Below are 18,391 nucleotides of genomic sequence, written 5' to 3'. Positions count from 1 at the left end.
TAGGCTCTTGGGGGGTCAGGTGGGCTCAGCAGGAGATGGGGAGAAACCCTCTTCATTCAGGTCTTGCCAGCACCGAATTCAGGACAGTGTGGGACTGGACAAAGGAGGAATGATGGAGATGGCCTCGCCCTCCTGAGTCTTCCAGAGAAGAGGAAGACAGTATAGATTTACAGCAGTAGTTTGAGGAAGGTCATGGCTCAGAGGGAGACGAAGAGCAAAGTTAGGAAATAATGGGAGAGGAAGTGGGGGGGGGGAGCAGAGCCGGAGCAGCTGGATGACACATTATCACTGGACAGCATTCCAGGCCCCCCTTTTCCCAGAACCCGGCGGGCAGTGAAAGTAGGAGAGCAAAGGCTTGTAACCAAATGGCCTTAAGCGGCAACTGTAAGGTGGGTGGTGCTGTTGGTGACTGAGGAGAGAAGGGGGGTGGAGATTGCTCAGAGCAACGCCATTGCTCCAAGAGGTATCATTTCTAAGCCTCCCTCTGTGAATATTGAATAAAAGACATTGGTAAGAGCTTCCTTGTCTTATCTATTCCTGGCAGCCTGCCGTGAGGGATCAGATTCCTTGACGCCTGGATGCAGGTGGCATTCCTGCACAGGGCGCTGAGCCAAGGGGGCACAAAATCCAGAAGATCCATAACTGAGAGGATCCATTGGTGGAGGGGGGAAATTTTGGCCTTGCACAGAGAGCCATATTACGAAAGATTACCAAAGTCCAGCAGCATAGCTAGCTGCTCGGGGGCCCTGTGCCCAGGGTGGGGTGAGCCAGGGCAAGGCGCGCTGCATGGAGCCTCCCTGGAGTTTGCCCCCCACCTCCCCCTCAGCTATAGGGTGGCTGAGGGGGAGGTGGTGGGCAGACACAAGCCCCACGGATGTCACATAGAGGAGGGAGAAAGGTTGTTTTCTGCTGCTCCAGAGAAGCGGACACGGAGCAATGGATCCAAACTACAAGAAAGAAGATTCCACCTAAACATTAGGAAGAACTTCCTAACAGTCAGAGCTGTTTGACAGTGGAATTTGCTGCCAAGGAGTGTGGTGGAGTCTCCTTCTTTGGAGGTCTTTAAGCAGAGGCTTGACAACCATATGTCAGGAGTGCTCTGATGGTGTTTCCTGCCTGGCAGGGGGTTGGACTCGATGGCCCTTGTGGTCTCTCCCAACTCTATGATTCTATGATTCTACAGTGCCGTTTTGGGCAGCGCAGAGCCTGCAGGCACCCAAGCCCTTCGTTGCCCCCAGGAGAGATGCATGACCCAGAGCATCTCCCCCCCCAGCTACACCTCTGCCCAAGTCTGCCCCAGTCTTGCAAGACTTCTCCCCACAGGCATTTGGGAACAGACTGCTTTTAACAAAAAGGCTGGCGCTGTGCCAGTTTAATTGTAATTACTGGTATGGCTTCCATCGGTGTTATCTGTGCACTTAGTTTTAACGCTAGCAGTGTTTAATTGTTTTTTAAGGAATGCTTTCCACCTCGTGCTTTTAGAAGTCTTTATTTTTATTTGTATGCCACCTGAAAACACTGAAATGCAGAGCACTGGAAGTGCAAGTATACAAAACGCAGTTTATGGAAGTCGATCCAAAAATGACAGAAATCAGCAATTTGGGCAAATGGAGAATAAAGGCAATATTACCATTCCAAAAAAGCAATCTGGGCTTAGGTACATGGAGACACAGCAAGGCATGAGTTAACCAGCAGTAATGTTTCTGGCCCTGGTTTTGCTGCCCTCCAAGTAGCCTGCAGCTGGCTCCCATAGCCTTACTCCCGAGGAGGCTGGCAGCAGCAAAGGGCAAATGTCAGGAAGGGCAAGGAAGGCAAGTCTCTCTTCCAGCCTCCTAATATATAAAATAATAAGATTGTCCAGTAGCACCTTAGAGACCAACTAAGTTTGTTCTGGGTATAAGCTTTCGTGTGCATGCACACTTCTTCAAATACACTGAAACAGAAGTCACCAGACCTTTCTATATAGTGGGAGGGTGGGGTGGGGTTTTTCTCAGGAGGGGAGTAGGAGACGGGTGATTGACTCAAAGGGTATGGTAAACCTGTTAATGACTGCAATTAATCCTACAGGAAAAAGCAAGGGATAGTATGCAGATGATTAGCATATATAATGAGACAGGAATCCAATATCTCTATTCAGAACAGGTCTCTCCATAGTTTTCAGTTTAGTGATAAGCTATAATTCAGCAACTTCTCTTTCAAGTCTTTTTCTGAAATTCTTTTGTAATAAGACAGCTGCTTGGAGATCCTGTATTGAATGGCCTGGGAGACTGAAGTATTCTCCTTCTGGCTTCTCTGTCTTGTGATTCCTGATGTCAGATTTATGTCCATTTATCCTTTGGCGTCGTTTGGCCTGTTTGTCCAATATAGAGAACTGAGGGGCACTGTTGGCATTTGATGGCATACACAATGTTAGAAGATGAGCAATTAAATAGTCCCGAGATGGTATGTGTGATGTTGTTGGGGCCAGTAATGGTGTTGTCTGGGTTTATGTGGCAGCAAAGTTGGCATCTGGGTTTATTGCAGGCTCTGGTGCCAGTGTCCATGTTAAGTCTGGTTGCTGTATTATTGTGGGTGAGGCGTTGTTTAAGATTGGGTGGCTGTCTGTAGGCAATGAAAGGTCTTCCTCCCAGAGCTTGAGAAAGAGAACTGTTGTTGTCTAGGAGAGGTTGTAGATCTCTGATGATGCGTCGAACTGTTTTAACTTGGGAGCTGTATGTGATTACCGGTGATGTTCTGTTATTTTCTCTTTTGGGTCCGTCTTGCAGCAAGTTCTCTCTGGGGATCAGCCTCCTGGAAGTCTCCACTGCTGGTGCAAGTCTTGTTGCATTTCAGGGAGTTTTGCGGGGGGTTAGGAAAGTGAGGTGAAAGAGTAGCCAAATATGCACACCTGAAATATGTTCAGTGTTCTCAGCCCAGTCCTCTGGGACTCTCTGCCACTGGAGACTCAGCAGGGACCTTCTGTGCCAACTTCTAAAAGCCTGCTGAAAATCTTCCTATTCTATTCCTCTAGGCCTCTGCAGGCCATTAAAACTGCAACCTTCCACAATATTTTGTTGATGTCTGACTTTTTCTTTTATTTTGTTGTGGTTTTTAGGGGATGGTTTTATGGTTTTATTGGTGTAAACCACTTTGATATTTTGTATGGCACAGCAGTACAAATATTCTTCATAAATAAGATGTCTGATGGTGGGAAACGTAGTTCATTTCAGTTTTTATTTGCATACTGCCTTTCTGTATCTCTGCACACGAGATACTTGCAAGCAGCAAAGGAAAAAACATAAGCAGCAAAGATCAGACATCGCAAAGCAATCTGATCCAATGCAGATAAGAATATGACCTTCACATAAACAACCTATATCAAATAAAGAAATAGCCCATAATGCATTTAGAATGTAATAGCACCTAATACAGTGGTACCTCGGGTTACAGACGCTTCAGGTTACAGACTCCGCTAACCCAGAAATAGCACCTCAGGTTAAGAACTTTGCTTCAGGATGAGAACAGAAATCGTGCTCTGGCGGCGCAGCAGCAGCAGCGGGAGGCCCCATTAGCTAAAGTGGTCTTCAGGTTAAGAACAGTTTCAGGTTAAGAACGGACCTCCAGAACGAATTAAGTACGTAACCAGAGGTACCACTGTAATGAAATCGAAATTCACCCTCAACAATTGCAATAAATCATTACTAGATTATAATCAATAAAAATAACAGTGACTCAGAATGCATAAAATGCCACAATACACAAAAGATGTAAAAGGACTGAATTGATCAACAAAATCGAAAGATTTATACGATCTGAGGAGAAGCCAGAGTGAAGAAGTGAAATATTTGGGTATAAATATGACAGAAGTGAAATATTTGGGTATAAATATGACAGCTAAAAATGTGAATTTGTTTAAAGATAATTATGAAAAAACTTGGAGAGAAGTGAAAAAAGATTTGGAGATTTGGTCCAACTTAAAGCTTTCCTTGTTAGGCCGTATTGCAGCTATAAAAATGAATGTATTGCCAAGAATGTTGTTTTTGTTCCAAGCATTGCAAATAATTGATAAAATGGATTGTTTCAAGAGGTGGCAAAAAGACATATCTAAATTTGTCTGGCAGGGCAAAAAGCCCAGAATTAAATTTAAGATACTAACGGATTCAAAGGAAAGAGGGGGGTTTGCCCTGCCAGACTTCAAACTTTACTATGAAGCGGCAGCTTTCTGCTGGCTGAAAGAATGGCTACTTCTTGAAAACACAGACATTTTGGATTTGGAAGGTTTTAATAACATTTTTGGGTGGCATGCATATTTGTGGTACGACAAGGTTAAAGCACATAAAAGTTTTAAAAATCATATTGTCAGAAAAGCACTACTAAATGTCTGGGACAGATATAAAGACTTGCTGGAAAATAAAACTCCAAGGTGGCTGTCGCCAATGGAAGCTAAGGCAGTTAAAAAGTTAAATATGGAGTCCAAGTGGCCAAGATACTGGGAAATTTTGGAAAAGGAAGGGGACAAATTGAGATTGCAGAGTTTTGAGAAATTAAAAGGGAAGGTGAGAGATTGGTTCCACTACCATCAAATTAATGAAGCGTTTAAACTGGACAGTAAAATTGGCTTTCAGGTGGAAAAATCAAAATTGGAGACAGAACTGTTAGAACCCAGTACTAAGAATTTGTCCAAAATGTACAATTTGCTGCTGAAATGGAATACACAAGATGAAACGGTTAAATCGGTCATGATTAAATGGGCTCAGGACATTGGTCATAATATTTTGTTTGCTGATTGGGAAAAGTTGTGGACCACCGGGATAAAATTTACGGCATGTAATGCCTTAAGAGAAAACATTATGAAAATGATATATAGGTGGTACATAACCCCAGTCAAGCTTGCAAAGATTTACCATGTGCCTGACAACAAATGTTGGAAATGTAAAGAAACTGAAGGTACATTTTTTCATCTTTGGTGGACCTGCCCGAAGATTAAGGCATTCTGGGAAATGATCTATAATGAACTTAAAAAGGTATTTAAATATACTTTCCCCAAGAAACCAGAGGCCTTTCTCTTGGGTATTGTCGGCCAAGGGGTGTTAAAGACGGATATAACTTTCTTTATGTATGCTACAACAGCAGCTAGAATACTCATTGCAAAGTACTGGAAGACGCAAGAACTACCCACACTGGAAGAATGGCAGATGAAGGTGATAGACTATATGGGCTTGGCAGAAATGACGAGCAGAATCCGAAACCAGGGAAGAGAAGCAGCGCAAGAAGAATGGAAAAAATTCAAGGACTATTTAAAGAAATATCATAAAGTTAATGAAAGTTAGAATGATGTTGGACTGGAAAGTAAATGGTTACTATTAGCAATGGTTAAGACAAGGAAAATAAGGAAGAATAGTCTAAATTTAAATTAAAATAAGGGAAGATTTGCTGAACAATCGATAAGAATTTGGAATACAGAAAGGGGAAGCATGAGGAAGTCGGGGAAGATAGGATATGAAATTAGGATATGAAATGATACATGTTTTTTGTTTTGTTTTTGTTTTTGTATGTTTATGTTTGTTGTATTGTGTTTATATGGAAAAATAAAAATATTTAAAAAAAAAAAAAATGAATTGATCAACAAAATCAAATAACTTTTTTTAGAAAAAGAAACTGTCAGGGAACTGACATCAGAGCCAGAGGTGGAGGCAAGGCTCCCAAGCGATGCTGGAGAAGGGCCCAGCAGGGAGAGAGGGAGCTCTTCGGCTGGGGAAGGAAATCAGCGTAACACCAGGGATAAAGGGGGGCAGATGGGGGAATCGGCGAGGGGGCTCCAGGACTCCTCGCTGGAGACCAGCGGGGAGAGCACAGGTCCTCCGCTACCCACACCCACCCTGCGCAGAAGACTTCCGCACAGGGAGAGTAGGCGGCGACTTGGTGTCAAAGAACTTCTTTGCTGGAAGAAGTTCAAGAAACGCCCACTGACGGATTCTGCTAGCGACCGAAACAGCCACGAAGTGAAGGGCTGTCCAGCCAGAAAAAGTTTAACCAGGCAACCTAGCCAGGAGTGGCGGCAACTTACGCACGAGCAACCCCATATAACCATTACAGAAACCCATCAACATCTGGCAGGCCAGATTTCCCCAGACCTGCTTGAAATGTGTTGCAACCAAAGTGTGGCCTCAAAGAGGGGACTGGCTCTTTGTACATTGCCTTGAGTCCCATCAGGGGAAAAGGCTGAGTCTGAATAAATATGTAATGTACAAAAACAGAGAGGTGAGGGTTGAGGGAGTCAGATAAACGTCTAGATTTGGTTTGAATTAATTGTGCAGAAGTCCCTTTGCCACAATGAGCCTGTGGCCAAAGCAGCTGGTGATCACCGTGAATTACCAGTGATCTACCACAGATGTCCAGTGATGTACCTGTTGGACATGCCTGCCATATAGCATATATTCAACACACAAAAACAGTGACAATTTGCTGTTGACAAAGGACAGCTGGACACATCAAGGGCCCCATTACCTTCAGGAGCTGAGGGCCTCATCAAACCTCAATCCGGCCCTGGATCTCTCTGTCGGAAAGGTCTTCCTAATGTTTAACCCTGGGAGAGCTCGTGATTTCTGTCATTCCTGAATGCTCTGCACTTCCTATAAGATGTTCACTGCCAACTCTTGGGAGTTGACTACCCCTGCTATATGGTAATTGATGGACCTAATAGGTATCTAAAGCCATTTGCACATGCAGAATGTAGGTACCCTATATATAGAAATCAGCAAACTAGGGATATTTGAGGGAGCAGGCGAGCAGGTGGAGCTCATTTCTTACTTCATAGGAGCCTACACAACACAAAACACTGTTGCTGATGTAGGTTTTGTTTTATTTGGTTTTTATCTTATATTTTGGAAATGTACATCCAGGCTTTTTTCCTTAAGTTTTTTGGGGCCCCCAAGGGAGTGGGGCCCTAAGCTAGAGCTTGTTTAGCTTATACGTAAATCCGGCACCGGTGAGAGCTGTTCGATGGCGGGACGGAATCCCTTGGAAGGTGGTGGACTCTCTTTCCTTGGAGGTTTTCAAACACAGGTTGGGCAGCTGCCTGTCAGGGACCCTTGAGCTGTGATTCCTGCATTGCAGGGGGCTGGACTAGACGACCCTTTGGGTTCCCTTCCAACTCTGCAGCTCTTTGATTCTCCACCAGCACCAACCAGCCTCCAGGCAAGAGGAAAGGCCTTTTGCAGCCATCAGGTTCGATTTGCGCTTTATTTTTGGCTCATCCCCGCTGACCTTTAATCCTTCGAGGTAATCTGATTAGCGCAAGGATTGGAAAGTTAGCCCTACTCAGGAGACACTAACACCCTCTGTTTGGGGGAGGGAACGACAGGGGAAAAGGATATCCATAAATTATTTTTTATTTATATATATCCATGGATGAATGACGGAAGAGCGTGTGGACAAGGTGTTGGATTTGCTAAGTGGATTTGCTTTGAAGCCTCCTAATGGAGCAGTCACACCTTTCCAAACCGATTTGTCATAAATTATTCCCTTTTTCTCCCCCACTTTTCAAAGCCACGTCCTTGGGGAGGGAGCGGGATCCTGCAGATCAAAGCCACCCACAAGCCCCCAGACTCTCCCAGGACGCTGGCAGGTTTCCTTGCGGTTACTGCATCGGGCGAGAGAGCGTTTGCCAGGGACTCCCCTTGGGGGCTGTGGGGAGGGCTGTATGTGTCTGTGGTTGTGGGGCTGCTCACAGGGACTAGAAGCCTGAGGAGGAGAGGATGCGGAAGGACGGAGCCCGTTCCGAGAGAGGATGCTCAGCCAGGGCAGTCCTGGGTCTTCGGAGGCGTCTCAGGTTGTGTCCTGAATGGGGAAACTGTGAAGGACCAGGTGCGTAGCCTGGGAGTCACAGCTGTCCATGGAGGCATAGGTCAGTTCTGTGTCCAGGGCAGGTGTCTACCAGCTCCATCTGGTACGCAGGATGAGACCATCCCTGGCCGCAGACTGTCTGGCCAGAGTGGTGCATGCTCTAGTTATCTCCTGCTTGGACTACTGCAATGCGCTCTACGTGGGGCTGCCTTTGAAGGTGACTCGGAAACTGCAACTAATCCAGAATGCGGCAGCTAGACTGGTGACTGGGGGCGGCCACCGGGACCACGTAACACCGGTCTTGAAAGACCTACATTGGCTCCCAGTACGTTTCCGAGCACAATTCAAAGTGTTGGTGCTGACCTTTAAAGCCCTAAACGGTCTCAGTCCAGTATACCTGAAGGAGCGCCTCCACCCCCATCATTCTGCCCGGACACTGAGGTCCAGCTCCGAGGGCCTTCTGGCAGTTCCCTCATTGCGAGAAGTGAGGTTCCAGGGAATCAGGCAGAGGGCCTTCTTGGTAGTGGCGCCCACCCTGTGGAACACCCTCCCTTTAGATGTGAAGGAAATAAGCAGCTATCTTATCTTTAAAAGACATCTGAAGGCAGCCCTGTTTAGGGAAGCTTTTAATATTTGATGCTGTACTGTTTTTAACATTTGATTGGGAGCCGCCCAGAGTGGCTGGGGAAACTCAACCAGATGGGTGGGGAATAAATAATAAATTATGATGATGATGGTGGTGGTGTCTGGGCCCCTTGGACTCCTTGCCCCCGATTCTGGGCCAATTGAGGCCAACTTGCAGCAGGCAGCTGGCTGGCTTGCCTCTCCCCTTTGCTTTCTCGTTTCCCCTATATTTACAACCCACCCTATTTTCGTGACTGTGGTTTATTATGTTGCTTTCCTCCTGGCGTCTTCCCTGGGACCTTCGGATGAAGGGAACGTCATAAATAAAATTATTTGCTTCTTCCTCCAGCCTTTGGCAGCCAGCAAGGGGCCTCAATACAAAGTCAGACCTGCTGGTCTAGCTAGATCTGTATCGCCTGCAGAGACCTGGACACACTTTCCAGGGGTTCGGGCAGGGAGATGCTCTAAGCCAGGCACCCCCAAACTCGGCCCTCCAGATGTTTTGGGACTACAACTCCCATCATCCCTAGCTAGCAGGACCAGTTGTCAGGGATGATGGGAATTGTAGTCCCAAAACATCTGGAGGGCCGAGTTTGGGGGTGCCTGCTCTAACCACTGAGCTACAACCCCACAGTAGTCCTAAGCTCACAGCTTCCCATTTTCTCAGCAGTTTGCCACCATTATTGTTGCTGTTTCCCCACAACATTTTAGTGTGATTTCCTACAAATGGACACGCCTGTTTGCAATTTTGCTTGATAAAGACATTTTTTGCAAAACAACTTTCCATAATAAGATGCCTCTTTCTTTGCCGTTTTCCTCCATTCTTGCCTTGGCGTGAGCATTTGCCCTTGCAAGAGCCGCTTTGCAGAACCGCATTGCAAAATCTGGAGAAGTGCCTTCTCTCAGACTGACCTGCCTTGCAGGACTGTTGTGGGGATTAAACGAGGAGGGGGTGAGAACCATGTAAGGCGCCTCGAGCTCCTTGGGGAGAAAAAGCTGGGATATAAATGCAGGAAATAAATAAAGAAGAAGACTTGAGACTAATGAGCAGCCCCCACCAGAAGTGGCCATGGGGGTCTGATTCCTTTACCCACCCCTCTGTGTGTTGGGGAGCTTGTCTTTTTGCCATGGGGTATTTGCAACAAAGCCACCTTCTCCTCTGGCTTCTGCACTACTGAGAAAGAGGCGGCTGGGTGCCCTAAATGACCTCGGCCCAATATACCCCCCCCCCCAATTGCTCAGCCCGGACACCAGGGTCCCTCTCCTGAGGGCCTTTTGGGGGTTCCTTCCCTGCGAGAAGTGAGGTTACAGGGTACCAGGCAAAGGGCCTTCTCGGTAGTGGCGCCTGCCCTGTGGAACGCCCTTCCATCAGATGTCAAGGAAATAAACAACTACAGTGGTACTTCAGGTTAAGAACTTAATTCGTTCTGGAGGTCTGTTCTTAACCTGAAACTGTTCTTAACCTGAAACACCACTATAGCTAATGGGGCCTCCTGCTGCTGCCGTGCCGCTGGAGCACGATTTCTGTTCTCATCCCGAAGCAAAGTTCTTAACCCGAGGTAATATTTCTGGATTAGCGGAGTTTGTAACCTGAAGTGTCTATAACCCGAGGTACCACTGTATCTGACTTTTAAAAGACATCTGAAGGCAGCCCTGTTTAGGGAAGTTTCTAATGTTTGAAGTTTTATAATTATTATTATTATTATTATTATTATTATTATTATTATTATTATTACTATTATGTGCCCCACCCTCACCTCATGAGGCTTCTCTCCAGGCCTCCCAACCTGTTCCAGGCAGGAGGCAGAATGTGGCTTCATCTTTTGCCAGGGACAAGCATCACGGAGCCTCCAAGCTGGATGACAACAGTGGTTCCCAATGTGGGTGGGGAAAGGGATTCCCTAGGGGGATGCCAAGAGGTGAGGGGGCACTGGGGGACACGCTGGAGGTGTCTGTCAGCACCAGACGCAGTTCATCTGCTTTGTAGACTTCATTGAAGTGAGTAGTATTAATTGGGGTTTGAACAACAGTGCAGTTATTTGGTTGCTGATTTGAACTGCCGTACCATCTTCCTTAGTGAGTCCTGCAAACTGCTCTTCTGGATAATGGTTTTTATAAGGAAGGGGGAACTGGGGATGAATTTATGGAACGGGGGGGGGGCGATGGCCCCCAAACATTTGGGAACCTCTGGTTTACAGTGTAACTTTAAACACTGAGAACGTTGGCCTTGTCTTATGAGGCTCTGCCTGTAGCATACCCTCCAAGTCTCCCAATTTTCCAGGAATTATGAAAGCCCTCCTGGCTTTGGATTTGATCCTGAAATGTCATTTTGGCCACCACCAGCTGGTGCTGCCGCCCCTGATCTCAGGGGGGAGGCTGAGGGGGGAGGTTTGTCCTGAGCAGCAGCCGATAAGGAGCATCCCTTGGGCATCTCTTGGCGGCGGCTGGAGAGCGGGCGAGGAGAGGCTGCGGCTGGCCAGGCCCAGCCCCACGTGACCCCCTGGTTGTGGGGGGCAGGCAGAGGGCAGGAAGAACGGGGGAGCAGAGCGGAGTTGGAGGAGTCTTGGTTTTTTTAAAAATATATGCATTGTGTGCCTGCATCTAATCTCGCCCCTCTCTAAAATGCATATATTGGTATGCGTTTTCCTTTTTGTAAATCTACCAAAGAATGCAATAAAATAAAATTGGGATTCAGGGCTTTTCTCAGGAGTAGGGAGGGCACGAGTGCTGCGTCCCGTTGGTATTGGAAGTGCTCTGTGATGGTGGGGGATACAGGCAAAAAAGTGGGGTGAGGAGGGTCAGTTGGAGGGAAGTGAGAAATGTCCCTATTTTCAAATGAGGAGTGTTGGAGGGTATGCTGGAGGTTCAATGGCTTACGTTCAGAAAGAGAACAAATCCCATGTTATGCAGGGAGCAGGACAGGCCATTTCTCTTTGCTCACAGCTCTTGCCGTCTTCCTGACTTCGGTGCTCTGAGTTTGGGGACACCCCTTTCCGTGTCCCCTGGTGCTGCTTCCGAGTCTTCCTTATCCGTTGTTTGACTCTCCCTGGCACAGCAAGAAGCGTTTGTTTCTTTCCTTTGTCTTCTTCTTAAATAACACCTGTTGAATTGTTTCTGCGAAGGTTATACCAAATACTGCAAAACATGGCCTGATCATACAGGATCGGCTGACAATTTGCAGAGTCCCCATGCAACCGCCAGCTGCACGGTTTTATATTGCTGTAAACTGCTCTGCTACGATTTTTACCATGCAGAGGTATATACATATTTTTAATAACTAAATAAATAGAATGATGAATCGCTGTTGAACAAGGACAGACAAGAAACAAAACCCAAGGAAATAAACCATAGGTGGGTGGATGCGTCAAATGCAGCAACTGGAACTATTTCTGGCACAGATATTGAGGTTAGACTAGACGGGGATGCAAAACGTGGGCCCTGTTATGTCCAGGGAAAGGAACTGAAAGTATTTGCAGGCCCTGAGTCACTGTACTGGCCTTATTCGCTCGTGGACTGAGGGGGCTTCAAGGTCATGCTCCTCCTTGCTTGCAAATGAAATAAAATCAAGCCGAACAGGTATGAAATTGCTGAGCCCGTGTGCAGCAGCCATGGAAAAGGCAAATTCCGTGCTAGGGATAATTAGGAAAGGAATGGGAAGCAAAACTGCCAGTATCCTATTGCCTTTGCCCAGATCTATGGCACAACTGCACCTGGAGTCCTGTGTGCAGTTCTGGGTGCCTCGCGTCAATAATAATAATAATAATAATAATAATAATAATAATAATAATAATAATAATAATAAAATAATAATAATAATAATAATAATAATAAAATTTTTATTTATACCCCGCACTTCCTGGTTCAAAAACCGGGCTCAGGGCAGCTAGCAACAAATTTAACACTTAATGGTAAAAGCAGCATAAAATAAAGTTTAAAAACATGAATAACAATAAAATTCAAAGTTCAGAAATCAATTTAGGGGAAATCCATCTAATAAGCATTAGATAATCCCCAGGGCTAGCTGGCTGAATTAGTCCTACTTGGATGAAAATGAAAGGGATGAGAAAAGGGCCCCTGAAATGATTGAGGGGCTGGAGCAGCTTCTCTACGAAGAAAGGTGGCCGTGTTTGGGACTTTTTAGTTTTGAGGAGACACTAGACCTCGTGGACATTCAGTGAATGAATGTGGGGAGATTTGGTCCTCTTCATGCAGTGCATAGTTAAACTATGGAACTCACTGCCACAGGAGGGAGGGAGCAATGGCCACCAACAGGGCCATCTTTAGCATAGGCACTGCCGGGGTTCAAAGATCCACCCAGCACCCCCAAATTGAGTTTAGCCACCCCCAAAATTTTTAGGGAGGGCGAACTCAAAGTTATTGAGCTTTTTTGGGGGAGGAAAATCGCTCGCCTGTAACAACGATGCAGCGGAAATAACTGCTTTTGTTTCTTGAATTGCCGGGAATATTTGATGCTAGGTATTCATTTGGCGCCCCCCAAAATTTGGCGCCCGGGTGCCCTGCACCCCTTGGTAAAGACGGCCCTGGCCACCAACCTAGATGGTTTTTAATGAGGATTGGGCAAAATCATGAGGGATAAAAGACTATCAATGACTCCCAGCCAGGATGGCTAGACAGTGCTCTTCCTCCACGGTCAAAGGCAGCAACTTCTCTGATTATCACTTCCCAGAAACCACAGGGAGGGAGAGTTGCTCTTGTGCCTGAAATCTGCTTGCTGGCTTCCCAGAAGAGGCATCTTCTGGCCACCATGGGAAGAGGAGGCTGGACTAGATGGCCTGATCCAGCAGGTTCTTCTTAGCTTCTCAGGTCCCTTTTCCTTAGTTTTCCCAATAGGGCAATATCCTTCAGGGTCTCGGCTGCAATATCAGGTCTTCATTGCGCCCATTTCCTTGCCCTTGCCCAGTACAGATGAGAGAAGTCCTTGCTTCTGCCTTAAGCTCAGCCGCCTCTTCTTTAGCTTCAGACCAAAACCGATTTAAATCGCGATTTAAATCACTATTCAGTAAGACTTAATTTAAATCATTTTTTTTTACAGAAAGACTCATTCTTGCTGGTATCATCTTAATGTTTACAACCAGATTAAGGTTTCGTTTTTGGACTAATAAATTTTCAGAGTAGTTTCTACAGTTCTACCAAAAATTACGAATTTGGTTCTACTATCAGAAATACAAAGACCGATAATTATGAAACTATTGTGAGGTTTAATAAGTGAAGTGTTTATATTTGGAGAACTTTCCTGCTGTACTTTATTGGAAGGATTAAAATAACCCCATTTCCTTCGTAACAATTTAAACCATTTATTTAACTAAAACAATAACATTATAGCATATGTATCCATGTTTGTTAACTGATGTGGTTCAACAATTTTTTTTTTATTAAGAAAGCTTAGACTGAGCTTTAGCACACATGAAAAACTTAAACAAATCCTTATTTCCTGATGAATCGCCTTTGGATTCCAATGTAGCTTAAATAGAAAATCTTTAGAAAGATTTTTCCTCCAAAAGCATTTTTTTAAAAAAAATCCAGTTTAATTGTTTTACAAAACTATTTAAATGAAAAATATCCAATTTTTATTTTTTTTTAAAAAAAATCCTGATTGTTCTCTACCCTGCTCAGCTCTGCCTCCACAGTCAGAGGCAGCCATGCTTCTGAATCCCAGTTACTGTAAACCTCAGGAGGGGAGAGGGGTCTTGTGTTCGAATCCTGATTTTACCATAATTCCTATCTATTTCATCGCATTTGTACCTCTTCCTCCCTACATTTCATCCATTTCCATTTTTACATTTTAAATACATATAAAAAGGTATAAATCATAAACATTACAAGTCTTCTTAAGTCAATCCTGCCAGTGTTGTTAATTGTCTGCAATCGTCCTTCAATTATTGCATAAATTTACTCCAGTCTTTTGGGAAAGCTTCATCACGCTGGTTTTGGATTTTCAGCTTCGCCAGTTCTGCATATTCCATCATCTTCACCTGCCAGTCTTCAATCGTTGCTCATTCCAGTTGTTTCCATTTTGGGGCTAATAGAGTCCTTGCTGTTGTTGCTGCATGCATAAACTATTCTTGGTCTCTTTGGAATTTCTTCCCCTACTATGCCCAGTAAAGATACTTCTGGTTTTTTAGCAAATGTACTTTTGTACATTTTCTTTAACTCATTATATATCATTTCCCAGAAGACTTTGACTTTACTGCAAGTCCACCACATATGATAGAAATTTCTTTCCTTTTCTTTACATTTCCAACATTCCTTATTTTTTATCTTATACATTTTGGCAAGTTTAGTTGGTGTTAAATACCACCTATATAGATTCAGGTAAGGTAGCCGTATTGGTCTGACGCAGTCGAAATATATTTTAAAAAATTAAAAAATTGTCCAGTAGCACCTTAGAGACCAACTAAGTTTGTTCTTGTTATACGCTTCCGTGTGCATCTGAATGTATCTAAAGAAGTGTGCATGCACACGAAAGCTTATACCAAGAACAAACTTAGTTGGTCTCTAAGGTGCTACTGGACTATATATATATATATATATATATATATATATGTGTGTGTGTGTGTGTGTGTGTGTGTATGCTCTTCACCTATATAGCTCTTCTGGGATGCGGGTGGCACTGTGGTCTAAACCACAGAGCCTAGGGCTTGCCAATCAGAAGGTCGTGGTTCGAATCCCCATGACAGGGTGAGCTCTAGTTGTTCGGTCCCAGCTCCTGTGAGAGCCAGTGTGGTATAGTGGTTAAGAGCGGTAGTCTCGCAATCTGGGTAACCGGGTTTGTGTCTCCGCTCCTCCACCTGCAGCTGCTGGGTGACCTTGGGCCAGTCACACTTCTCTGAAGTCTCTCAGCCCCACTCACCTCACAGAGTGTTTGTTGTGGGGGAGGAAGGGAAAGGAGAATGTGAGCCGCTTTGAGACTCCTTAAAGGGAGTGAAAGGCAGGATATCAAATCCAAACTCCTCCTCCTCCTGCCAACCTAGCAGTTTGAAAGCACATCAAAGTGCAAGTAGATAAATAGGTACCCCTCTGTTAGGAAGGTAAACGGCGTTTCCGTGCGCTGCTCTGGTTCGCCAGAAGCGGCTTAGTCCTGCTGGCCACATGACCCGGAAGCTGTACGCCGGCTCCCTCGGCCAATAAAGTGAGATGAGCGCCGCAACCCCAGAGTCGGTCATGACTGGACCTAATGGTCAGGGGTCCCTTTACCTTTATATAGCTCTTTTAAGATTGTGAGGTTGGTCCTCCCAGTCCAGTCCAGTGACGCCTTTTTTCTTTCTGTCCCTCCACAGAATGATTCCCCCCACGAGCAAGACCTTCCTGGTCAACAACCTGGCGGCGGGGACGGTCTACGACCTGTGCGTCCTGGCCATCTACGACGACGGCATCACCTCCCTGACGGCCACCCGCGTGGTGGGCTGCATCCAGTTCACGACGGAGCAGGACTACGTGCGCTGCCACTTCATGCAGTCCCAGTTCCTGGGGGGCACCATGATCATCATCATCGGGGGCATCATCGTGGCCTCCGTGCTGGTCTTCATCATCATCCTCATGATCCGCTACAAGGTGTGCAACAACGGCGGACACCCCAAGGCCGCCAAGGTCAGCAACGTTTACTCCCAGACCAACGGGGCCCAGCAGGCCCAGCAGCCAGGGTTTGGCGGCACCGGCGCTGCCCTGCCGCCGTCGGGCTCCAAGCAGGCCATGGGGCGCGAGGAGAGCCTGCAGTGCTGTAAGGTGGGCGGCGAGGGCTCGGCGCGGCCGGCGGACGCCTTTCCCGGCCAGGACTCCTGCTCTGCTTCCGCCGGGGCCGGCGCTACCTCCGCCCTGCCGCCCACGTGGACTCCGGGGCCCCCCGCTTCCCAAAAGCTGAAGCGCAAGCCCACGCCAAAGTCCGGCAGCCACGACGCCGTCCCTGGCGAAGGCGCCTCCTGCTCCTCCGCGTCTGGCGGCCTCGAGTCGCAGAACACGAACCGCAACAACTCCACGGCGCTGCAGCTGGCCGCCCGGCCGGCGGACTCTTCCCCGGGGGCGGCCCCCACCTACAAGAGAGCGCCAGCCAAGCCAAGTAAGTTCCTCACCTTGCCCGCCGACCCGTCCCGCGCCAAGCGCAGGTACTCCCTGAACGGAGAGATCATGGAATACCACTGTTACCTTAACTCCCCGAACCCGGGCGGATTTTGGTCTAAGCGGAGCCTGTCCATGAACGGGATGCTCTTGCAGACAGACTCCTCCGAGGCGGATAGTGGTCAAGCAACTTTCTCCAGTTCGGAGTGGATATTGGAAAGCACGGTGTGAGCGGCTGGGGGTGTGTGGCTTTTCTTTTTTTATTTTGCCAGTCCTAAAAAAGGACGGAGGGTTCCCCCGCCCTCCAAACACTGTCCAAGAACTCGTCTCCGGGTGGGGGCAGTGGCTGGCTTTTTCCTGCCCCTCTCGCCTCTCCGCCCAGAGTGGGGCGTGGACCACCGTGGAGCACCCCTTCACACCACCTTTTCTCTCTTGGGGTTTCCGTTTAATCTAACAACCGGAGGGAAATATTGGCGAGGAAACAAAGATTTAAGGGGAAAGCACAAAAGTCGAGTGGGGTCTCCGCCTCTGCTAGGATTGGCACCCGGGTCCCACCCTAGCCGATCGAGGACCCAGGAAAGAGAGAAGGAGCCTTGGCCTGGGGGGAAGAAAGAGCCGCTTGTAGAAGGGCCTCGTTGCTCGTTCCTCTGTGCCAACGGAAGGCTGCTTTTCTGATGGATCAGTAGACAAAAAAGGGAGAGGGAGCATTTCTAAATCGAGCCGAGTGTCTTCTCTGCCCTCTTTCCCCCGTGACTTTGGTCCTGCCTTCCTTTCTGGGCCAACGCTGTACAAAACCCATCAACTCTGTGTTGCTACGTTGTGTAAAATAAAATATTCCTTCAATACCTTCAGCCGGTGTGGCCGGGCGATGCCCTTGGAATGACCCTCCTTGGTTCAGGGGTGCTGGGGGCGCCCTATCCGGGTGGCCAATGGGGACAGGGGGAAGGAGGAGGTCTCTGTCCCTGTCCCCTGGCCAGGCTGCCCAATGGGCAGAGGTTGTCTGCTGTAGGAGGCAGGACAGAGCCGGGCTGGAGGTGTGTCTGGTCAGAGAGCCTGTCCATCTCTCTCTCGGTAGCAGTGAGCAGGAGTCTGGGGTCTCTAGCCCCAGAGAAAGTGGGTCAGCAGTGCTGCAGGCCGGCCAGCCTTGCTTTTCGTGGGTCTTGTTGGCGGCAGGGAGATTTCTCCAGGCTGAGTCAGCAGCATTTATATTTGTGCCAGTTTCGCTCTTTTGTTCCTTCTATTTGTGCAAGGCTATGAGTCAGCTTTCCAGGCAGAAAAGACGGCCTGTTGCAATGCCCTATTACCGATAAAAAGCAGTTATAACACCCCGAAACAGAGCAGCCGTAAGACCTCTGTGATGCTCGCCTGGGAGATCTCTCGAGGCTCCTGCAAATTCCTTCTTGGGGTTCCAAATGGCTTAATCTTGTTTCTGGAGTTGCCCCGGTGCTGGATCGATCCCTTGTTCTCCTGGATGAATCCTAGAAGCTGCTCACTGTTTGGCTGCACGCTTTTTGCCCCAGGTTGCCGATGGATCCCAGGGAAGGAATTCCATGCACTCAGTCGCGGTGCAAAGAGGGATTTGGGCGTGATTTCACAATTGCCTTAAGATCCCTTCTTCATTTCTTCTGTGATAGAATTCATGCATATGAAAAAATGGGCTTGCTTGGTTGTCCGTTTTGAGAACTTGTGTGGGGAAAAGAAAAAATACAACTGAAACTCAAAGTGTGCCTGTGCCAATTCAGAGATGAATGCCCCCCAAGTACTCACATCACCCCCCACCCCACCCATGGGTGCTTCCCTTGGCCTTGCCTGGTTTCTGGGTCCTTCCTTTGGGGTTACTTTGGAGCCCCAATGAGCTGCTCTCCTTGCT

At 47.2% G+C, this 18,391-nt stretch overlaps 2 protein-coding genes across 4 annotated transcripts in view; one reads left to right on the top strand and one right to left on the bottom strand.

The window, feature by feature from the left end:
- LOC310763462 (cytochrome P450 2H1-like) overlaps positions 1 to 18,391 on the bottom strand; it is a 338,072-nt gene that overhangs the window by 303,800 nt on the left and 15,881 nt on the right. The gene's annotated exons all lie outside the window — the stretch shown is intronic.
- Positions 1 to 18,391, top strand: part of LRFN5 (leucine rich repeat and fibronectin type III domain containing 5) — a 77,805-nt gene that overhangs the window by 55,199 nt on the left and 4,215 nt on the right. Inside the window, exon 3 of one of the 3 annotated variants that reach the window (XM_083612783.1) lies at positions 15,747 to 16,522. In XM_083612783.1, the coding sequence (XP_083468909.1) occupies positions 15,747 to 16,522 (776 nt within the window). Of the gene's footprint in view, positions 1 to 15,746; positions 17,373 to 18,391 lie in introns of those variants that run through there. The other 2 variants (XM_083612782.1, XM_083612781.1) reach the window with 2 other exon arrangements.

The sequence above is a fragment of the Podarcis filfolensis genome, assembly GCF_964270895.1.
Source record: "Podarcis filfolensis genome assembly, chromosome: 1".
Lineage (NCBI taxonomy): Eukaryota > Metazoa > Chordata > Lepidosauria > Squamata > Lacertidae > Podarcis > Podarcis filfolensis.
This window is presented reverse-complemented; position numbering and strand designations above follow the sequence as displayed.